The following is a 24,916-nucleotide window of genomic DNA, read 5'->3' on the forward strand; positions in this document are numbered from 1 at the left end:
GTGGCCATTTTGGATAAAGAGACCCCACACACAGTCAGAGGATGCATCAGGGCATTCATGGGGGACATCACAATGGGCACACTTTCAGCACTTCTTTCTTCTTAACGTTTGCTGCCAGCTGTATCGTTTGAACCTGTCTGATGTTCAGCAAGGTTTCTATAAATGAATGATTCACTGAACAGTTCTTCTCTGGCATTTATTCAAGGTTGACCTAGAGTTACAACATTAAAAAATAAAAAAATAAAAGAGAGATACAGTAACAGCAACTTCCTTTAAAGTATTATTTTAAAGGCAGGTGAGCCAAGTAGGCAGCAGACCAATTCTTTAAGCCTCGTCAGCATTGGCTTCAGCATGGAAATGGGAACTCCTTGTTTCTTGAAACAAGCCAAATGCAGTCATAGAGGGTCTTATGCCCCTTTGCCACTGGTGACTTCTTGTGTTCCTGCTTGGAGACAGTATTTGACTTGTCAGCTGACTTGCAAACCAGCTCTAGTTAGAGGCTTCTTACTAGGTTTTCAAGCAAGTCTCTTAATATATATATATATTTTAATTAAGACTTGCTTGCTCGCAGGAAATATGTTTTAATCCTTATGTGGTGGTGTTGCCAGGTTAAATGGATTCTCAGGCTTTTGCTAGAATCTCTCAACTTACATTGGGCAGATCTGTGGAAAATAAATCAATCTGTTCCATTTATCTCCATATTCTTCTAAAGCTTCTCTGTTTATATAAAATGTATTGAAATTAAATTACTTGGCACAATTGTGTCTTTTTTGTGGTGGGATTTGAGCATGTCTGCCAAATAGAAATACCAGATGTCTTTTATTCAGAATTTGATTGTTCTGTGGAATTTGGTAAAACTTTTGACACAGTTTCATTGTTTCAACTTCTGATTGGTAAAGATTGTCTATTTTTGGAGCTGTACAAGGACTGGCTTTTCCTAATATGTTGCTGTTTACCAGTTCTACAATCTCTCTACTTGGTTGAGTGTTAATAAACATTTGTGTGTTGTTTCTGCTGTTGGCCAAAGTGGCTCACAATAAAACACTCCAGTACAATTGAAAATAATAATTTAAAATAAATGTTATTTAAATAAATAAATGTTATTTACATGCTAATAAATAAATGTTGTTTAAAGTTATTTAAATCTAACCAAAAACTGTAAGATGCAGCCTTTATGAAATCAAATTTATGTTGTGAATTCTCTCTTGTGGCCACTATTTTACATAAGGAATGGTTTGTACCATTGTATGGCACTTGGACAAGTGTGACCGATAGAATGAAATTGATCTCCTCTGAAGAAGAGAGCTGAAATCTGCCAGCTTGATTCTAAGGCTAGGTGTGGCAAGGACCAAATCAGGAATGACTAGGTTAGGGACTTCTTCCTCTTAAAATAGCAGTCATTGAGGCTCCAGTCTGGATCAGTACAGATGCAGAGGGTCTTTAATTCTGTGCAGCCAAAAATTAACCCTGCTGTTAACTATTTGCCCCTGAAGCTGTAGTTACAGCAGAAATAATGGTAGCTGCTGGGGGAAGATTTTTGATAGGGAAAATGGCATGGAATTAAAGGGTTGGCCCTGTACAGTTATCCTGATTAAGACTGGAGGCCCTGAAACTTCTTTTTCTAAGAGGAAAATAAAGTAGTCAGTGGCATGTGTAACTGCCACGCTCTCGCTCTCAGATAGCGAGGAGGAAGGGGAAGCTGACAGCCCTTCAGCCGATGCAGGGGTGCCTGAGGGGCAGAGCCCAGCTGTCGGTTCCCAAGAGGCGGCTGAGGCAGGTCCGGCTGATGTTTCAGAGCAGGCAGGCACAGCAGTCTGAGGCAGCAGAGACAGCGATGGATGAACCAGAGGATGAGCTGTGTAGGCCACCCCCACTGACTCCACAGCAGAGGCGCGTCACAAGGCTGCGGGCACAGCTGGAAACCATCCGGAGAAGTAAGCACCTCTTGCAGAAGGCTGATAAGCCTTGAATCCCTGCCAGCTGAGAGATATCAGCTTGGACTATAAAGTATGTCGACAGCTTTCAGTTAGCTGCTGGAAGACAACGTATGTCATCCCTCGTGTTGACAGCTTTCAGCCTGAGTCAGAGAGAGAGAGAAACTTCCGAGCCGTGTTCCGCTTCTGCAACCCAGTTTGTTTTGTGAACTATCTTCCTGGACTTCCCTTCCGGGTGGCCAGACTGCTGACAGTAACATCGTTTCTAGTTTGGTTCTAGATTAGGGTTTGTCATTTTCAAAAATAAATAAATATTCTGAAACTGCAAAATACATGTCCTTGCTCTGTGGGTGGGGATGTTGAGATGTTTAGCAGCACTCCATTTGTCATCAACAAAGGTGTTCATGGTAGCATCTCCCAATATGAAGTAAGTGGTCCACAGTTATAGCTATACAAAGGGAGACTGCTTCACCCTTGCTCACCGTGCATCTGTGTCTCCATATGGTGTTTGCATCCAACTCTGCAGAATTTTTATTAATTGTACATACATAGAGTTATATTATCTCACCAAGACCAAGCAGCAGCCAGGTGGTGTGAATAAAGCCGTGCCCTCTGTAACACTCCAAAGTTTCCCCATAAAGGATTTGTGATCTAGTTAAGTGTAGTTGAATGGACTTAGATGCAACAAAGGGCTTGAGAACAGCTGTAAGCGCTATAATGAGTGGCTGTTCAAATCATGCGCAGAGGCTGTGCCAGTTCCCGTCTCTTCCCATGCTTCTGCTTTGCTGTCCATAAAGAAAGTTGCATAGAAGGGGATGTGCAAACTGTTCATGCATGTGAAAAGTGTTTAACTCAGTATATTTTTCCCTTTGTGGTAGGGCAATTCACATAACATCTATCAGTGACAATTAAAGTTATTTCCCCCCCTCAGTGTTTCTCAACCTTTTTAGAGTCAAGGACCGCTACATTCTTCATGCACAGTTTCCCAGACCAGCAGCTAGTAAAGGGGTTTCACATCTGTCTGTCTATCTATCTATCTATCTATCTATCTATCTATCTATCTATCTATCTATCAGACTTCTATACTGTCCCAAACTTGCATCTCTGGGCAGTTTACAATTAAAATAATATAAGCATTAAAATCATTAAATTTGGAATCTTTTGCAAACATGGAATATTAGGGGTTCTCAACCTTGGGTCCCTCAGTTAAACTCCCATAACCCTCAACCACAATGGCATTTGGCCATTATGGCTGGGGATTATGGGAGCTGAAGTCCACCAACATCTGGGGACCCAAGGTTGAGAACCCCTGAATCTAAAAGCCTGGGTGAACAAATTTGTCTCCAGTATGTGTGGGGTGGGGATGGGGGTGCTTGTGATTACTCAATGGAGAGGGGATGTTGGGCCATTAGAAAAATTCAAAAGCTACATGGGGCCAATGAAAACAACACACAAGCAAGCTTTTGAATTCCCCCAAACGCTTCATCAGGCTGGATGTCAAGCAAAGCAAAAAGGAGGTGTGGAGAGGAGAGCTGGGTAAGTTCAGTAGAGCCAGAAGTCTACAGTTTAACCCTCTCATGATGGAGGTGGAGTTTTAGCAAGAGTTGTGTAGTTGCAGGGCTGGATCCAGACGACGTTAGTAAGGACCACCCACTGAAATTTAATTTAGTCATCTCTCATTTGTGTCAATGCTGTTTGGTCATGATCACCTGGCTTGATCTGGATCCTGCTCTTAGATGTGCACTTTGTGAGGCGGACCTAATGAAACCCATGCAGCTCCTCCAAAACTCCTTAAAAACGGTTACATGGCAGGTGCTGGGAATGGGTTATTTTTTAACAGTGAAAGAAAATGTGAAGAAGAGCGGTGGGGACCTGGCATTAAAGGGAAGGGGGTGATTCTGAGATGGCGGAAGGCGTGGGGCGTTGTAGTGGTGGATGCCTCATCTTCCTCGCTGGGGAGACGAGGCACTGTTCAGGGTGGGTGAGGCAATGGTGCACCGGACCGCGCTCGGAAGTTCGCCTGGGTCCAAGAGCTGCTGCCACTGTCCTTGCGCACCAGAGTGTAGCAGGTGTTCCTCTATCCTCTTTCACAACGCGCGTTTCTGTGCCCCCCTCCCAACTCCCCTGTGTGCACCAATCACACCAGCCTGCCGTTGGGGCCATGCAGCTCAAGTGGTCCCACATGCTGCCTGCATGTACCTGCGAGGTGAGCTAAGGCAGCCCTCCTCCCTCCCTCCTCTGCTTAGCCCTCACCGCAGCATGATCCCGGCCAGAGGTTGTCCCCCGCACCTGGCAAGGTCATAAAGGGGACCGCCGTCTTCCACTGGCGGTGCAGAGCAGGGGGATATAGGGGGCCGAGGGACCACAACACCCCACCAATGCAAGAGGGAAATGGCATTTTCTCTCAAGGTGCCTTGGCCGCAACAGGCAGCTGGTTTTAAATTGGTTTGGATCGGACACAAATCGTGCTGGGCATCAAATCCCCAGGATCACTTAATTCCAGTGCCATTCATCCAATGACCCTTTTGCATGAATGCACAAAATGGTATCTTGCCTCTTCCCTGTTCCATGCTGCTTCCCTCCTCCACTTAGTCCTCCTTGGTACGCATGCTTGCTCCACCTCCCCCAAGGAAGGTCCACCTGCACTCTCTTTCTGCAAAGCCCGAACCAAGGTGGCCCTCACTGCGGCATGATCCCGGCCAGAAGTTCCACCCCTGGCGAGGTCACAAAGAGGACCGCCGTCTTCCACCAGCAGTGCAGACCAGGGGGTTACAGGGGACCAAGGGACCACAACACCCCACCAATGCAAGAGGGAAACAGTGTTCTCTGTCAAGGCGCCTCGGCTGCAACAGGCAGCTGGGTTTCAATCAACCAACTTTTGGCTGCAAACAATGAGCATGCAAGAACCAGCAGCCCTTCAAGTGGCACTCACTGCCATACCTTTTCGTTGATGCCCCTGCGCTGCATGCCCAGTTTGAAGCTGTAATGATAGGGAATAAGATAGCTGTAGGAAGATCATAGCAGGACATGGAGGCAAGGCACAAGAAGGGTCCCATGCCTCCGTGATACTCTTCCTCTTCCGTGCCATGTGCAAAATTGAGGAAGTGAGTGCCTTGATTGCAGTTGGGGGGGGGGCGGTTGACTCCCAGTCAAGGACCGGCACTCAACCCTTCGGGGACCGGCAGCGGTCCAGGGACCGGTGGTTGAGAAACTGTGCTCTAGAAGATGGAAAGTAATTTGTATGTGGTCGCTTGGCCACAATTCTCTTCATTATGCCCAGATAGTGGCCAGTGTTATGCTGCGCTTTACATGAGTAGGATCCATCTAACAGGGTTCTGTAACATAAAGCCTCTGAGTCGGAGATGCTGTGGGGTTTGATGGTGTCAACAGCAGGTTGCTTTGACAGCAGAATGTCCTTGTCACTATTGATTGGGTTGTTCAGTCAAGTGAAAACGCATTGATCCAGCCTTAAACTGGTAGTTGTATGGAAATCCTGAAGATGAATGAGTATCAAGTCTTGCTGGGGGCAGGGAGGAAAAGGAGGAGAAAATACATTGGTGTGTACTTGACGAAGCAACAATGTTTAAGAATAGATCTTTCTTAGTTAATCTAGCTTATATTGGACTTCTGTCAGTGTCATATATATTCTTAAGAAGTTCTTTAATTGTTGTATATACTGCATATTCATTCCCCTTTCTTTCAAAATAAACCTAAGGAATATTGGGCTGGTACTCTACAAATCTGGCATTTAAAAAAATAAAATTGTAATCAGTAAACTGCATATAAAGTGATGGCTGCTGCTGGCCGTCATAATAATGAAGCAAGTAACTTGAATGATGTGGAGCCTTCATATTGAGGTATGTGGATGTTTCTGATTTCAAGAAATGTCCCTTTCCCTTTAATTGCAAAATAACATGATAAAATATGAGGGGTGTATGTGTGCATGGGCTTGAACACCTTGTATTAGGTGCATGGTTTCCAGTGTCTTGTTTTCTAAAATAAGACGCTCTGGGGCTGATGCCAGCTTGGAATGGCTTACAGTGTTAGGAACTCATTGTGGCTACCCAAGAATAGGTGAAAACCACCTTCCCTCATTGGAAACGGTTCCTGGAGTTAAGCCCTACTGAGTCGTGTGTCTAACTAGGCACTGATTTTTGACAATTCTCTCTTCTATAAGCTGCTTGTGGCTATGAAGAAGAGTTGAATGGCTTATAGTGGTGGTCTGCTGGAGAATGAACTGAAAATTGATTCTTGATTGTTGCAGATTGCATGTTGCTGAAATGTGAAATCCAAAAAGTTTGAAAATTGGTCTCTCAGATCTTGTCACAGTGAATTTCCCAGCAATAGTGGCTTTGAGGTTTGTGGGGAAAGGATTCGGATGATACCAAATGTGATTTAGTTAGCATACCTTTTGAGGGAGAGGTGATAGAGCCAAGTAGCACTTGCAAAGACAAAATGGGCTATCCCCAGAAGTGTCTTAAATACAGAATTGCAGAATTACACATATTGCTCGATTGAAGATGTTGGAGTGTGAAGAAAGGGTTGCCTCAGCCCTCCTAGCACAAATCATACTGATTAGATGATATTTTGGGTGATAGATGATAGCTTGTTTCATGCCAATGATGCGCCTTACATTTTTGAGAAGCTGTATACAGGTATGTCTCACTCATTCCCCCTGTTTACATCCAAAAATGTAATGATAATGTGTAAAGGAGGATGTGCACAGGTTTGAACATATGTATCCTGTCAACCAGGTAAGCTGGATATGTGTGTTGAGACACATGAAACCCTTCCGGTCCTGGAAAGACATTATGGGGTGCTATTATTGATTTTTATTCCGAGCAATGAGAACTTTGAAAAATTCACATAACGAGACCTCCGTCAGTTCCATTCACTTAAAACATATGCCAGACTGAAGATAAACAGTTATTGACTGTACCTAAAATGCTGTATCTGCGGCTTATTCTAGAAATTCACAAATGCTGCAGAAATTATCATGTAATTATCTTTAACTTGGGGGTTTCTCATTATAGCTTTAAATCTGCTGCAGACAACAGGAGCATGTGTGAACATAATGGCAATTCCATAAAAACAGCAACAGGATGGTTAAAAATGAAAAATTGTGTACATTGTCCAATATTGGTGTCATTTTGTAGAGAAATGTTTGAAGAACAGTAATTCATACATGTTTAACCCATGCCTTGACAGTTATTGGCCAGGAGGTCTGAAACGTCTAACAAAAATGTAACACTCACTGACGACAAAACCTAATGTTTAAATTAAGGTAGTAAAGAGAAATATTCTCTCCACCTCCACCCCCTGCCCCCCGCAATCAGCAATTTGTTTTTTAAAAAGAAAAAGGAGGGGCTTTCCCCAGCACCAGCATTGCTGTCTCACTGGCATCATGGTCCCTCAACACCAAACTTGTCTACTTTTTGTGCTGGGGAAAGTGCACAGTGAGACACAAGGACCAGCAAAACTGTGTGTGCCCAGAAGATGAGGGGGAAGAGTGCCAGTGTCAACACTGATCTCTGATCCAGTGGGTGGGGCCATGGAGGAGGGGATGGGCGTGGACTGGGAACATGGTGGCAGGCCAGGGGCAGCAACAGAGGTGAGGCTGTGATGGCAGCAGGTAGCCATGCTGGAGAGGGACGGTTGTCTCCTCATAAACACCCCCCCCCCCCGGTTTTGGGATTGGGAGGATGTAATAAATCCACAGCCCAAGCCTCTGCCCCTAAATAGTGTCTATCTCCCAGAAAAGAAATAAACTGTATAAGTAAAATTCAAATGTTGTTGCAACCGCTTGGATACAAACAGTGCTAGAACCCTGCTGCCTGCTAACCAGGCAGGGCTAGCCTGGGAGCTGAGGGGATCTCCCCTTGGTGGTGTTGCTGATGGATCCTGCCTGTCAACCAGTGGGAGGCACTTCCCAAAAGGAATGCAGATACTTCCCCTGCTAACTGAGCAAAAAGGCACCTTTTAAAAGTGGTGATTCTCTTTATTTAGCAGGGGGAGAGCAGCTGACCCAACCATCCCCGGCACAGCATCCCTCCAGGGGATGTTGCTGGTGTCTATCTTATATTTCTTTTTTAGATTGTGAATTCTTTGGGAACAGGGAATTATTTTATTTAATTGTATCTATATATCTATGTAAATTGCTTTTGGAACTTTTGTTCAAAAGTGACATATAAATATTCATTGTATATATAATGACTGCCCAATCTCAGAACCTCATGAGAAAGGAAATTTATGGTAGGTTGAAATTTCTCTCTCTCCACGTTTTCACTGTGTCTATTTGGGCTCACTGTGTATAATAACAAAAGCAGTGCTTCTGAATGTTGAAACATTTACTCCTACCAACCAAATGTGTTGTTAATAGTGTCACTAAAGTGGTCTTGAACTCCCTAGTTCATGTGATATTCTTAATATGAATGCTCCATAGAACCAATAACCTTTTGGATCTCTTCCATTAATCTTTTATGCTTATTTGTTCATCATCGTTCTCTTAAGGTATTTTGTTACATCTAGGAAGATACTACTTCTACCTGTTCTGGTTAGCCTTTTAAAAAATTTCCACTTTTCAACTGGGAGCTCATCATTAGTCCTGATTTAACATGGATTTGTGTTCCCATTCCTAAAGTTCATGCCGCATTGTTGGTGCACTCCATCAGCAGAAGGTAGCTTTTGGGCAAAAACTAATTACTTCCTGCCTTCAGAGATAATTCCTGGTGTAGCAGTTGTCTTTGCTTTCATGAAAAACATGAACTCTCCATGAATTCATGAAAAACATGAATTGCTCCCATTCCTCTCTTCCTCTTTCCTTTGGACCTCACTTGGCCACAAGAGGCAACATGTTCTGATTGAAAATGTGTACATCTGAACTGTATCTTAGGTGAAATACAGTTTAAGGTGGTGGATCAAATTACAGGATTAAGCACCTTCTACTTCTGTGCTGCTGTCTAATCTAGTTTGGGTCTCTGTGTGGCTGCTATTTGAAGATAACTTCCCTGATCCCCAAAACTTAGATTTTCATAGACTTTTGATATGTTTGGGATTCTTTTCAGACCCTGAACATTCCTCCCGCCCCCCCTTTGAGGTTTTCAACATTTGTTGAGTGGGTGGGTGGACTTACAGAGACCTACAAAGTTTCCAGTTCCCCAAGGAAAAAAGCAAATACAAATACTAATTTCCATGTGCAATAGAAATATTAGCTTGGAGTTTTGGGTTAATGCCATTTGATCCTTGCAATTAATTAAATAATAGTGCTTCAGATTAACTACTTTGAAAAAGTGGTTCAGGCATCATATCTTTTGCTGACAACTCTGGGGGAGGGCAAGCTTCTGTTGCCCTAATTTCATGTCCTTCCTGATGTACTTTAAAATATCTTCAATAATAAACATTTGAATAATTTTTGCAATTTCCTTTTTTTGGTCTGCTTTACTGTAGATTTTTACATAGCTTACCAGAGTTTCTACTTTATTTTATTCTGTGAGGCTACAACCTGTGGCTGATCATTGCAGCTGTGTGAACATGTCTGATGATGTGGGTTTTCCCAGCAGATTCACAGTCAACTGGGAGTGGCTGCCCATTGGGTAGAAAGTTCCATATTATCAACCCAACCTGTATGGCTGCAGCATTAGCACAGACCAGAACCAAGTGAGAGAGCACCACCTGTGTGTCAGAGAGAGTATCCGCTTCACCAACCCTCATTGTGCAGGAGGACACAAACAGCAGGAACAGATATATAAGCAAGGAAGACTTGTCCAGTTGGAGACTTGTGCAGAAGGATGTAAGGAGTAGGAGTAAGTACTGATCAAATGGACTCGGAACAGCTAGGGAGCTGTCCAACAATCTCCCAGGATTTAACAGGAAGAGGGTTTTTATAAGTGGAGCTGACTCCTCCTCCTCCTCTTGCTGGATGTCAGCTGATCTGGAGCTTGTGTTTGCTTGCTTCTCGTCAATAGGGCTGATTTGGGGGAGGCCTCAGTTAGCTGTTGTGTTGCCAGTTGTCAAACCCATGATTGTTGCTGCTTTGGAGGCAGCAGGGGTGATGAGGGAAGGTCTGGAGTTGGTTTGAGGAGTCCTAACTGGAATTACTGAGTTCCTTGATATTGCAGCAAGCAGGGTTTTCTTTTTTCTCTTTTCCTTTTCCAAGGGATGGGCTTCCAGGGTTATTAGGTTCCCCAGAATACCAGTCAATGTTGGGAGCTATTGTAGGGGGTTGTTCCTCCTCTTTGGAAGAGGTGGTGTTGAGTTTAGGATCTGGGTGCAGGCATGTCATTATATTCACATGCCTTGCTTACTCGGAGTATGTAAGCACTTACCTATTATTTATTAGATTTATTAAGTCTATTAGAGCACTTAGTAAAACTTCCGCTGATGGATCTTTCCAGCTTCAGTATTGAAAACCTCATCCACAAGTTCCTAGTGATATTCTCAACACTTGTCTCCAGAGTATCTTACCTGATATCACACAGTTGATGGTCAGCCTCTGTTCTCAGAGGCCTGTTATACTGTAGTTTCAAAACGATAGTTGAGGAGCCATCCCAGAAGGAGGGGTTGTATGACAGCTCTACCGAAGTGACATGTTGGGGAAACAAGGATATAAACCTGGATACAGGAACGGAGGGAGGCCAGTGGCAGCCCGTGTTCTGCCTCCACCATGGCTCCCTACCCCGCCCCCTGCATCTGATGTCAGATGCAGTGAGCATTTAGCCATGCTGCCTGTGTCTGACGTCAGATGCGGGGGGGTGGTTTAGTTCCCAAACAGGACCGTGGGGCCCCATTTAGGAGTTAAATCGGCCAGGGCTGCATTCACAAGCCCGGCAGAAACAACTCTTCCTGCGCAAGCTGATTTAGCTTAAAAACAGGGCCCTGGGTCTTCATTTGGGAGCTAAATCACTCCTCCCGTGTCTGACGTCAGATGTGTGTGTGTGTCTGTCTGGGGCATGAGGCGCAGCCCCTGATGGGTGGCAGCCCGGGTTCTTTGAACCTGTCTGCTCAGTGGTGGCTCCGGCCCTGCCTATATAAATATATGATCCCTGATTGATGCCAGATGTCATGGACAGTACCCTGCTTCCCAGCCTGGACATTGCCCATGAGGGAACCGAAATGAGTGAGGTTATCCAGCTTTTAACTAAATGGATCAATGCTAATGAGAAATATGTTCCATCCTCTCCTTTTTCCCTTTCAGCTTTTGCAGTTACCAGTAATTTTTTTGCTGTTACTGAATTATCCCAGTAGTATGGCTGAGGGTCATGCGAGAGGGGAGTAAAAACACAATTGATACAGATTTAACTTTATAATAAAACCGTTTGTTTGAGTATAACAAGCTTATTGATTTATCTCTGCCACAGCAGGGAGACACACTCGTATTGGTACTCTTAACACAAGGCTTGACCATTATTACAACTAGACGTCAACAACTGGGACTAATTTGACACCATGGATTTGGAGCAGATAGATCAACAATATGACTAAGGTCTCGATACTTGGATTGTCTCCCACATGTTCTGGTCTATTGATTCAGATCCTATCCTACCCAGTCCCTCCCTTAAACCCCTGTAGTCCTATTGAAGACCCTATCTGAACATCTGTGTCCCCCCCCCCCCCAGTTTAATTTATACCTGCCCCTCTCCACTCCATTGCAAAGCACCTACCCATTGCAAAGCACCTACCCCGGAAGGCGGTTCCTTGGTCTCAAAAGATTATTGACAGATCTGGTGCTGCTGCCAACCATCACACCAAGTGCTTGCCTAAACAGCTTAGGCCTAGGGTACTTAAGAGAACATTTGCTATGAGCCCTGCCACCCATTGAGATCCTCTGGAGAGGTCCATCTGCAGTTGGCTCATCTGGTGACCATTCAGGGATGAGCCTTCTCTGTTGCTGCCCCGAGGTTTTGGAATGTGCCCCCTGCAGAAATAAGAGTCTCCTCATCTCTGACAGTTTTAAAAAAGATTCTCAGGATACATTTCTTCACCCAAACTTTTAAATTTGAATTGTGGTTTTAAACTCTTTTAATTTCTCTTATGCTTCTTGTGAACTGCCCAGAGACATTGAGTTTGGGGCAGTATAGAATATACCCAGTCAATAAGTAAACAAAAAAACCCAAAACATTTCTGGTGCTCATGGATTTTGAAATACTAGTTCCTTTTTGTTCCTCTGTAATACCAGACCTTTTGAAATAGCAGTAAAACTTATATAGATATAGATATAGATATTCCTCACCCCCTCAACTGTGTATTATTGTTGTTGTTGTTTTTGTTCTTACTTTTCAAGTATGGATTTATGCCTTGAATAAATTGCTATCTTTGGCAGAGCTGGAAGCCCGTCTGTAAAATTATGTAATGTCTGAAACTGTTGATGATTAATTAGCTTATCATAAAATGCTTTTTTGTGTGCGTGTGGAATAATTAGATCATAGTTTTTATGTGTTTGGCTGCAGACGAAGGTTTGCAGTCTGGATCTAGTTACATTAGAGTGTTTTCTTATTAAAATGCTGTTTTCCTTATTGGTCTTTAGAACACAGTGTTCAGTATGTTATTTTAATAGGATCAAACTAGTGTAGTTTGAATTACTTTGACATTTCAGTTCATAAATGGTGAATACAGAATATTTAAAGAGCCCTAGTGGATTTAGCTTCTGTATTACAGCTTTGGTTTTAACTATGTATTCCTTGATGTTGTGATAAACTTGGTTTATAGTTTTATTTGGACCTAGTTGTAGTTCAGGTCTGGTCTGGCCAGTATGGTGCTCTTTAAAAAGGTGATTTGATATGCTTTAAACACAGATTTAAAAAATAAATCTAAGGACCTTCTATTTCAGGACATCTTTGTGTCTAGAGCTCTCTATAAAATTTTCTGCTTTAACTGCCACTTGCCTGGGGTCAGCAGAAACAAAGAGAGTTGGCCAGAGAGCTAGATGTTGTTGAGTACTGTGTGCTGGACATGCTGTATTTTATAGCATGTTCTCTGTATCCCATTTTGAGTCCTTCATGGGGAAAATAGTATATCAATTAAAATAGTAATAGCAGCAGCCAAAACACGAGGCTTTGGATATAGAAAACCCAGATTCAAATCCTTGCCCAATTATAGGCCTTCCTGACCAGCTTGGGAATTGAGTCTGTCAGTCTAACCTACCTCACAGGATTGCTCTGAGCCTGAAACACCATTCTGAGCTCTTTGGAAGATGCACTGGATAAAAATGAAAGCAATTCCAAAAGACCATTCTGTAAAGGGCAGCGTGGTTCACTGGGATCTGTGCCACCAAGCCGCCAGTGACATCCTCTGATGATTTAAAAAGCAGGGCTCGATGTTTTTCATCATTTGTCACTTTTTCTTATTTGCCATTGGAAATGTATGGAATTTTGGAAGTACTGTACAACCTTCAATAGGCTAGATCTTGGTAAATACAGCAGATATAATATTTCTGTATTTACTGTGTCAGTTGTGAGATGCTTTAGAGAAGAGATAATAGCCATAATCCTTGGTATATGACAAATCTTAATTTTCCAGACTGTAAAAAAATAGTTTGAAGATCACTGAGCTGAATTCCTCAGTGTAAAAAAGTGTTGTCTTTGATTAAAAGTAACCTAAAAACCTTTTATTTAAGATGCTTTCAGTTTTCACTTGTGCTGCAAAAAGCATGGAAATTTGAAATGTGCCCATCTTAACAGTTTTGGCTGAGGTGGGAGGAATTGGTGTCAGCCTGAACAACTTTCCAGAACTGAAATTGCCTATTGAATTCAGTACAGGTTATTTGAGGACTACTGCTGCATGCTGTAGAGAACACAGATCTAGTGTAAGATGTTGCTGTCATATTCACTTAGCAGCCCATTTGTGAGATTAGCAGTTTGCTATATCACAGTGTATCAGGAATTATGAATGTCTGGTTGACTATACTATACTATACTATACTATACTATACTATACTATACTATACTATACTATACTATACTATACTGAGATCATTTTGGAGAGATGCATCAAGCAAAGATTTTTCAGTGACCAAACTATGCAATCTATGAAGTGATTGGGGAAGATGCACCTATTGAATTTTTGCATGGATGTATCCCCCAATCTTAAGATGAAAGACCAAGGCAAAGTGTGGGTGCGTGGAGCCTAATTTGTAAGTCTTTACAGCGTATATGGTGTGGAAGTTGAGATGGGCACCTTCCATCCACCACCTCGGTGCTATCCCCTACCTAAGTGACCGGTAGAATATGTCTCAAGATATGACCACAAGTCCACTGAGTTTGTATTTTGGGCTGTGGAACAAATACATGGCCAAAATGATGATCCGCTTAGGGGAAAAGAAGCCCAATGAGATTTTAAGACAGCATAGTTTGGTTCAAAAAGGGTCAAATGAAGGCAATGAGAGTGTACAGCTTTTCAAAGGAATAATATGGTCATTACAATGTGATATGCAATAGGCTTGTTTGTCAGTAAAACAAGTGTGACTCTGGGTTTATTTGATGAAAACAGATGCAGACCTCAAGTAAGAGGTTACCCCTGCTAACTTGGCAAAGAGGTACCTTTTAACATGGTGATTCTCTTTATTTAGCAGGGGGAAAGAAAATGGCTCTATCCACCCCCAGCACAGTACCTCCAGTGACTGTTGCTGGTGTCTGTCTTATGTTTCTTTTAGATTGTGAGCCCTTTGGGGACAGGGATCCATCTTCTTATTTATTTACTATTTCTCTGTGTAAACCGCCCCGAGCCATTTTTGGAAGGGTGGTATAGAAATCCAATCCAATCAATCAATCAATAAAATAATAAATAAGAAAGTTAGACAATAGCATTAATTTCAGCTTGAATGAAGATCATGGTTTCTTCTCCCACTAAAGGTGTTAATTTAGTTAGCCAAACTTGGAAGATAGTGATTTCACCATTTACTGCTGTAATGAATTGTCAATGTGCTTACCTTTTATATACCATTAAGATTTATATAAGACTGTCACAGATTGTACCGCTTGCATTTTATGACAGTTTGGACCCATTTACCCTGTATACATTTTCTTCCTGTCAACTGAGGATAAGGATTCATGCATATGATGTAATGGGCTCTAATTCATGAAATCTGATGCTACAATAAATGTGTTAGTATTTAAGGTGTTATAAGACTTTTTGTATCTGGTTTTCATGGAACTTTACCAAAGGTGTGGCTTGCAGATGCACACTCAAGTCTTTAAAAAGTGTCTTAAGAAACCAGTTAATGAACAAATCGGGGATGATTAACTCTAGCCCCCACGGCTATTTCTGATTCCCCATAAGTGTGTGCGTGTGTGCGTGCATGCACACAAGAGAGACTGAGAGAGATTGTTGGCTGGTTTGTTTGTTTTTTACAGAATGCCATGTGATCAGTGTTGTTCAAAGAACAAAAAGAGCTAAAGTGGTATTATACTAATAAACTGTCTATGCAAAATCATATATTAGGGAAATTTAATTTCCAACAGTAATAGGGCTTTGATCTGCAATGCCTAAATTCTGTAGTGAAACACAATAAATCCTTTTACCTGAGGTCAATAAAACACAAATCTATGTGGAAAAAGAACAAGAGAGAATGATTGTTGATTGGACTTAATTTCTTTCCTAGCCACGAGCTGATCCCATTCCAATATGTAGCTTCTGTCTGGGGACAAAAGAATCAAACCGAGAGAAAAAGCCAGAAGAACTCCTTTCCTGTGCTGACTGTGGCAGCAGTGGTAAGTGTATCTTTGATCAAACTAGAGTTTCATGTAGATTTTGTATGTGAATTGATTGCTCTACATGTGGAAAGACTGTTGCTAGTTTGGACTTCTGGAGTTTTAGAACGTTAAACCTGTGGTGCTTAGGTTCTAAGGATATGCAGAAATGGTTTGCTCTTGAACCAATCCACCATGAACTGAGGCAGTTTGAGCAGTCCAGTTTCGAACCGGACTGCCCTTCAGGAAAGGGGCAGAGTCTGAGATCAAAACGAACCCGGTTAGAAGCAAACTAGTTCAGCAGTTAGAGCAACAGGCTCAACTGAGGGTGGCAGAAGGGGTGAGGGTGGCACCAGGATGGTGAGAAGCATATTTCAAAGTAACTGAGAATGTCCTTACTGGGAACTGAAGCTGCCTGGAGCAGTGGTGCGGCTCTTGCCCCCCAGCAGCCTGCACTGTACGGCAGTGGCACTCACCAGTGTCAGAGCCACAATACCATGTGGGCTGCTGGGGGGAGTGCTGTGCCGCTGCTCCAGGCAGCTTTGGTACCCGGTAAGGACCTCCTAATTTACTCTGAAAGATGGCTCTTGCCGCACCCCCCTTGGTGTTGCCCTTACTCCTCTTACCCTCACCCCTCAATTGAGTCCGCCACTCGAAGTGCCAAACCTGTTTGAGCTGGCTTGGTCTAACTGGCTGGCCCAGCCAGCCAGTTCTGTCAAACTGGTTCACGGACCCACAGTTCAGTCTGAATTCGGACTGAACAGCAAAAAACATTCCGCACACATCCCTATTAGGTTCATACATTCATTGGTCTTGCTATGATACTGAAATATCATCCACTTCTTCTAATCTGATATCCAACGGACCTTTTGACATGGTGAGGATGAACATGGGAAATAAACTTGCTAAACTAAAAGCATAAAAGTGGAAAGTGACAAGGTTGAAAGTTTACCTTTCAAAAGGGGTTCAGAATTTTGTTTTCTGGAGACCTGATTGTACAGGACTAAATATTGTGATGATTAGTTTCCATAATTTAGTGTTTGTGAAGAATCAGGAAAAGCTGTTTAAAAGTGCTGTTGTAGGATGTGGAAAAAAAGGCAGGAAATGTGAAAAAAAGGCAGGGGAAAAAAGGCAGGAAATGTGAAAAATTTATAATGATATTAATCTTGTCTCTTAACTGCTCTGCCTTGGCTCAGTCCTGCCATAAAACAGCCACTTTGCTATCCAGCCTGTATCTTTGCAAATGAAAGCAGGCCTAGAAACAGCAACTGAAATCCTAGACATTTCCAAGAGCAAACACTGGTAGTTGCTGGTCAGAACAGAACAATATTTATGAGATGAAACTGAAACGAATGCCAGTGTTTGATTTGTAGGCAATGTGTGTGTGAGAGAGTCTATACATTTTTAGGAATCAGTAAATGTTGGTGTAGGCACCTAATGGTGCAGCGGGGAAATGACTTGACTAGCAAGGCAGAGGTTGCCAGTTCAAATGCCCACTGGTATGTTTCCCAGATTATGGGAAACATCTATAGCAGGCAACAGCGATATAGGAAGATGCTATAAGGCATCATCTCAAATTGTGTGGGAGGAGGCAATAGTAAACCTCTCCTGTATTCTACCAAAGACAACCACAAGGCTCTGTGGTCACCAGGAGCTGACACCGACTCGAAGCACACTTTACCTTTTAGTGTTGGTATAGTATGTGTCATGCTCGTCTAAGACCGTAATAAAGATATAGATAAGCTTTATTACAATCGTAGATCAGACTGGACAACAACAAAAACATTACATAAAACTATAGCGTATAATACAAACAATGTAGCAGAATCTAGCCACCTTGAAAGTGATCTCTTTACAAAAGTTAGATAACAAAAACTCTAAATAAAATTCATCGGAGTGATCTGGAAACTTCCCCAAAAGGGGAGTAATTAATTTTAAACGAGCATCACTATAAAATTTACAATATAAAATAACATGAGGGGTAGTTTCTATGGAGCCCATTCCACGGGGGCAAATCCTTAAATTAAACGGAATCCTTTTATATCTACCATCCCTAACAGCCGTTAGAAGGGCGTTTAGGCGGGCAAGAGTAAATGGACACCTAAATTTAGGGATAAGAATATTATCTAAATATGCTGCTGGATTGGAATTAAAAAGTTGTTTTCCCAGATAGATGCCACTCTTTAGGCAGGCTGTATCCACTTGTAATACTGTATCGGCAATACGCTGCTTAATAACTTGCCAGGCCTGATCATGTCCTAATCTAAGAATTTCCTCATGGGAGAAACCAAATTGAAGAAGTTTGTTTTTAACCAAGGTCTTCCACTTATAATTAAAGTCATCAATCATTACTAAGGAAGCCAGGCCTACATTGGCAAAAAACAGTTTTAACCAAAACTTTATAATACAGGTCCAGTAACCCGATTCAACCCTAGTGAGACCTACTTCTTGTCTGGTAAGAGAGTTGGGAACGCGGGGGAACCTGAAGAATAGCTCTAATAAATTTAGACTGTACCGCTTTCAGCGGGCCAAAATTACTAGGAGGCCCCAACTGGGTACCATAAAAAAATATGGGGTAGACTTTAGCAACAAATAACTTGATCGCTGCTGGGATAAACGAGGCCCCTCTCGTAAAATGGAATGATTTTATTTTATTTGTAGAAATTTGAGCATTTTGTATGGACAAATTTAAGTGGGCATTTTGCGAGCCAGAAGACTGGAAAACAATTCCAAGATATTTAAAAGAGCTGACTTGCTATTGACCACAACTCAATTGTGATATCTTGGATGTTTAGTGAACACTAAGATTTTTGTTTTATGATAATTGACCTCAATGGATTCCTCCCTACAGAAATCATATAATATACCAAGGGCACGTTTTAACCCTATGGGAGTCTGGGTCATTATGGCCATATCATCTGCGTATAGAAGAATGGGAACATGTCTATTGGCCAGTTTTGGAGGATGAATGACAGGAGTCGAAAGACAGGACACTACAGAATTAATATAGATGTTAAACAAAGTAGGTGCTAGTATGCAGCCCTGTCTTACTGCTCTAGAGGTGGAAATATTTGAGGATAAATGACCTCTCGGGGTATATCGAACCTTTAAACAAGAATTCTTGTGTAGATTAATAATTAACAGCAGAAGGCGGGTGTCAATTGATAGTTCTTTAAGTTTCTTCCAAAGTCGTTCCCTAGAGATGTAATCAAAAGCTGACTTTAAATCAATAAAGGCTACGTAGAGAGCATAGCCAGGGTTTTGCGTATATTTGGCTGCTAAAAAATGGAGAGTGAAAGCATGCTCTACGGCCCGCCTGTTCAGAAGCTAAAACATTGTTAGATTCCATCCAATCGGTCAGTTTGCCTAATAGGTGTTTGGCGTATAGTTTGCTGATTGTGTTTAAGAGGCTTATGGGTCGATAGTTGGCAGGATCATCATATTTCTCTTTTTTATAGATGGGGATTAAGATAGCTACTCCCCAATCCTTCGGTATTTTAGCTGTTAAATCTAACAGTAATAAAGATGATTTGATTAGATTTGTTATAGTATAGTATGTTTGTGATGAGATTTAATTTTACCCATGTTGGGGATTGTTTTACATGAGAATTGGGAATTTAGTATTGTATTTACATTTTTTAAAAATCCAATCTAAATTAAAAACATTCAATTTAAATTTTTAAAATTTGATTTTTTTATTATTATTTTTTTTAAAAACATTGATTGTTATCCACCTGGTTCTAGAGGTTGAAAGCCTTTATTTCAACTATACCCTTAAGAAATAGAGTGTTTCCAGATGGTTTGGGGTTTTGGGGGGAGAGCGTTCAGTGGGCTCATGCCAGAACTGCTTGCAGGAGCTATTGTTGGGCATTTTCACCTAGCAGTTCTTATGCTATTTTCTTGCAGGTTTTCTGTCCACACCGAGGTCCACACTGTGGGGTGTGGTCCCTCCACTGTCTCTTCCGCTTTCACCACCTCCTAAAGTGCTTGATGTGTGCATGCACAGAAGCATCACGTTTTTATTTTTTATTTTGTTCAAGAGAGTATCTCTGACTTATGGTGGTGATTCTCTTTATTTAGCAGGGAGAGAATAACTGGCCCTATCCACCCCCAGCACAGTACTTTTAGTGACTGTTGTTGGTGTCTATCTTATGGTTCTGTTTAGATTGTGTGCCCTTTGGGGACAGGGAGTCATCTTCTTATTTATTTATTATTTCTCTATGTAAACCACTCTGGAAATGTTTGTTGGAAAGCGGTATATAAATATATAAATATTTGTTTACAATATGTTTTACAGAATGCACTCACATACTTCTGCAGAATCCTCTTCTGCCTTTCACATACTCCTGTTGAAACTCACATGGAACTCCTGTGGAACTTTGACTAAAATTGTTTAATTGTCTCTCTTAATTGATCATCTCTTGAAAACTGGCTGCATTGTTCCTCTTTCCTCCTTCCTGATCGTCCAAAATAACTTGGCAGCAACCCAATACACACTTTCTTGAGAGTAAGTCCCATTGAACTTAGTGGGACTTACATCTGGGTAAACACCCATAAGTTCAAGTAAACATGCATTTATTGAGAGCACAATTCCCTCCTTTTTATTTTTAATACTCTTTCAATTATCGGGGGCGGTGGGGTGCGTGATATAGAGCAAATAACATAACACAATACAGGAGGAAAAGGAGGTGAATCCCTTAGGTTTTGAGAGCCTGAATAGAGAGGATGCTGCCACTGCTCCTACCCTCTGAAGTCTTCCTCTTGTCCTGGTGCTTCAGCATTGGCTATAATAGGAAATCACTAAATGCTTGTAACTGGGTTCTTTTTTGTTAGAACAAATTAAATCCTTGATGCATGGTAGACTCTTGTGAGGCCATTATACGACTCAAATCTCAACCAAATCATTCTAAGCGTTTCTACTGGGGCATACATGACTTTTGGCCATTTAAATCTAACTGTGTTATCTTCCTGATCTCTCTTGAGAAGTAAGAAAAAGCAACTGCTGATTTCTGCTTCGAAGTGCATCTAGCTCTTTGCAACATTGTTGCGATTGGTTCAGTCATTTACAGGGAGAGTGAGAAGGGATCAGCTGAGCTGCTAGGGACAGACTAAATGGCAGCCGGGGCGGGGCGCAAAGTTTCCTAAAGCCTAAGAAGAGCACTGTATTGCAAACATAAATAATTAATTGTAAAAACGGACTGAAAGATTGTAATATCGCTCAACAGATTTTGAAGGAAAAAAGGATTGCACAAGGAGAGAACTGGAAGAAAATAAGAGCTTAGGTGCAGAAGTGAGGTGCGTGGGGAGCATACCTAGGAAGCTCTCTTACACCCGGTCAGACCATTGGTCCATCTAGCTCCACATTGCCTACACTGACTGGCAGTGGCTCTCCAAGGTTTCAAACAGGAGTCTCTCCCACTCTACCCGGAGATGCCAGGAATTGGACCTGGGAACTTCTGCCTGCATGCCGATGGTCTACCACTGAGCTACAGCCACATCCCTTGGGATCTAGGGATGTGCACGGAACTGGTTTGGAGGCCCTTTCTGGGCCTGCGAACCAGTTCGAAAGGTGGCCGGTTCTGCCGGTTCTATGGCAGGGTGTGTGTGCTGCTTTAAGAGTGGGGGAGGGTGCACCTACCCCTCCCTCCGCTCTTCCCCCTGCCAGTGCTCTTTTTTCCTAAAGTTCATTGGGGCGGTAGCATACCTCCCTGCCACCCCGTTGCCCCCGTTTACCAGATACAGCTGGAAGTATCTGACACATCCCTGCGCCACCACGTGTGTGTGACGGTGTGATGTGCGTCCGCCTGTGCCCGCGCACACAGGTGTGTTGGATACTTCTGCTTGTATCCAGTAAACGGGGGCAATGGGGCGTCAGGGAGGTATGCTGCTGCCCCGATGAACTTTAGGGAAAAGGAGCACTGGAGGGGGAAGAGCGGAGTGAGTGGGAAGTGCACCCTCCCCCACACTTAAAGCAGCACCCCCACACACACACCATTGAACCACCCCCACCTGGTTCTGTGCACATCCCAATTGAGAGCTAGTTCTTCAATACATCACCGCCTATGCAGATAACCATGCCTCTACAGGTTGTACTATGACTTATCCACACCTTTCTTCCATGTGCAATATTTCCCCCTTCCATTATCAAATTAGGAAAAAAGTAGTTAGAACATTCTCATGTATGTTCATGCTAAAAAAAAGTTATGTGCTGAGCATTGTCTGGACAGCCTGTGACATTGCCCAAGAGGGGGGGAAAAGACTAAATTTCAACTTTTATATAATTGGTTGGAAAATAAAGGACAAAGAAAAAAGACTTTAAAACAGACATGATTGTTATGAGAAGACAAGCCTATATTTATATGGCTACACAATTATTTATCAAACTGAGTTTATTAACCTGTGCAGAAGTAACTGCAAGTTATATCAAAGATTTATTGGATCAGGTCCTGGTTTAGACCAACACTTGCCATCACGGTTCCAGGCAATGTTCACCTCTTCAGACAAATGCTGCTGTAAACATGAACAGTTTGGTGAAGGGAGCTGAGCGATGCACTGGGTAGGGATGTGCATGAAGTGTTTTGCGCACATCCATGGTGGGAGTGGAGGAAGACTGGTCTTACCTACCCATCCATCGCTCTGCCACCACCCCTCACCACGACGCTGTCGGTATTAAACGCTGCACCGTGTGGCTCCAAGGCTGCTCCCAGCAGAGTACGGGCAGTGCTGGCACATAAATTTATTATTTATTTAATTTATTTATTATTAAAACTTTTATACTGCCCTTCCAAAAGGCTCAGGCCCTTCCAAAAGGCTCATTAAAACACCATTAAAATCAGTTAATAATTAAAACAAAAATTATAAAGCATAAAAGAATGATTAACAATTAAAAACATCATAAAACAACAATTAAATAATCAGAACAATTTAAAAGCAAGTTTTAAAAAGCTAGAAAGCCTGGTTGAAAAGATGTGTTTTCAGGTGTTTTCTGAAAATTGCCAGAGATGGGGAGGATCGTATCTCAGCAGGGAGCGCATTCCACAATCTCGGGGCAGCAGCCGAGAAGGCCTGTCTCTGTGTAGCCACCAAACGAGTTGGTGGCAACTGGAGACGGACCTCCTCAAGTGACCTCAACGGCTGGTGGGGCTCATAGCGAAGAAGATGCTCTCTTAAATACCCAGGGCCTAAGCCGTTTAGGGCTTTATAAGTTATAACTAGCACTTTGTATTTTGCCCGGAAACCTATTGGCAGCCAGTGTAACTCCATCAACAAAGGAGTAATGTGGTCTCTCCGAGATGACCCAGAGACCAACCTGGCTGCCGCATTCTGAACCAACTGAAGTTTCCGGACTATGTACAAAGGCAGCCCCACGTAGAGCGCATTACAGAAGTCCAGTCTGGAGGTTACCAACAAATGTACCACTGTTTTGAGGTCACTGATCTCGAGAAACGGGTGCAGCTGGCGTATCAGCTGAAGCTGATAGAAAGCACCCCTGGCCACCGCCTAAACCTGAGAAACCAAGGAGAGACGTTGATCCAGAAGTACTCCCAGACTGCGAACCTGTTCCTTTTGGGGAAGTGTGACCCTGTCTAGAACAGGCAGATCAAAATCGTCTCTAGAGTTCCGACCCCACACAATAAGTACCTCCGTCTTATCTGGATTCAGCTTCAGTTTATTCTCCCTCATCCAGCCCATTACTGATTCCACTAATGAACAAGAAAAAAACTGGGGGAACACGGGTAATGGATGCAAAAACAATATCACAAAACCCATGAACAAAGACAAAGGCAATGAATACAGAGGCACACCGCAAGTTGAAGCCAAATTACACATATAATAACAAATTCCCACAGGCACCCATATTATAACAGCAAATGAATACAGTGATAAGGGCTACAACAAGCCCCACATGGCTTTTCCTGATTTAAGGTTGGTTGGTTTGCATTCATTATATGTTTTCACTATGCATTTTGTATGATTGGGGCTTGATTATTATGATTATTGATGCACAGACTGTTATACTTCTGATGAAGACACTTGCGAAACAGACCACAACCTAGGAAGTCTGTCAAGAAAGATTCCAGTTTCTACTCTCAAGATTTCTGTGCCTAGCCTCTCAGGTCAAGGTTTTTGTGCAGAGTGCAGCACTTCGCATTTTTGACGATTGATTTCCAGCACAGCAGCACCACTTACTTCATTATCAACAACCAGCATTCCAGTGACTGTCGTCATCTTTTATCGTGTGGGGCTTGTTGTAGCCCTTATCACTGTATTCATTTGCTGTTATAATATGGGTGCCTGTGGGAATTTATTATTATATGTGTAATTTGGCTTCAACCTGTGGTGTGCCTCTGTATTCATTGCCTTTGTTCATGGGTTTTGTGATATTGTCATTACTGCTTCCAGGCAGGCATTTAGGGAGGATATGCCAACTCCTGAAGAAGTTGACATGGAGAAGTAGATCTGGGTGTCATCAGCATACTGGTAACACCCAGCTCCAAATCCCCTGATGATCTCTCCCAGTGGTTTTATGTAGATGTTAAAAAGCATTGGAGAGAGTATGGAGCCTTGAGGAACACCATACTTAAGCTCAAATTTTGAAAAGCAACAATCTCCAATCGACACCATCTGGAATCTGTCCGAGAGGTAGGAGCGGAACCACTGTAAAACAGTGCCTCCCACCCCCAACACCCTCAGACGTTCCAGAAGGATACTATGGTCGATAGTATCTAAAGCCGCCGAGAGATCCAAGAGGACCAACAGAGTCACACTTCCTCTGTCAATTGCCAGTTGGAGATCATCCATCAGGCTGACCAAGACAGTATCCTCCACCCCATAGCCCGCCCGAAAACCAGTTTGAAATGGGTCTAGATAATCAGTTTCCTCCAAGACCGCCTGGAGCTGAGAGGCCACCACCCCCTCAATTACCTTGCCTAGCCATGGGAGATTGGAGACTGGCCTATAATTGCTCAACTCTGAGGGATCTAACGCAGACTTCTTTAGAAGAGGTCTAATAATTGCCTCCTTAAGACAAGGAGGCATCCTGCCCTCCCTCAGAGAAGCATTTATGATTTCTACCAGGCCGCCCACAACAGCCTCCCTGCTAGATAGAACAAGCCATGTTGGACAAGGATCAAGAGGACATAAATGGCGTCTGTGCATGCATGGATGCCATTTTTGTGGTCAGCGTAATGTTGCGGACCACGCAAATGGTGCCTGCATTTGGCGCTGCAAATGGCACATATCTGTGCGCATGCACAGACACCATTTATCAGCTGACACCACCAGCGGACTGCTGGGAGC

General features: G+C 42.8%; 1 protein-coding gene across 9 annotated transcripts in view; it reads left to right on the top strand.

Annotated features, from left to right (window-relative positions):
• KAT6B (lysine acetyltransferase 6B) overlaps positions 1-24,916 on the top strand; it is a 202,987-nt gene that overhangs the window by 70,092 nt on the left and 107,979 nt on the right. For all 9 annotated transcript variants that reach the window (XM_053306954.1, XM_053306953.1, XM_053306955.1 and 6 more), the window contains one exon: positions 15,529-15,637. In XM_053306954.1, coding sequence (XP_053162929.1) covers positions 15,529-15,637 — 109 coding nt within the window. The remainder of the gene's footprint in view (positions 1-15,528; positions 15,638-24,916) is intronic.

This window comes from Hemicordylus capensis, chromosome 3, assembly GCF_027244095.1.
Source record: "Hemicordylus capensis ecotype Gifberg chromosome 3, rHemCap1.1.pri, whole genome shotgun sequence".
Lineage (NCBI taxonomy): Eukaryota > Metazoa > Chordata > Lepidosauria > Squamata > Cordylidae > Hemicordylus > Hemicordylus capensis.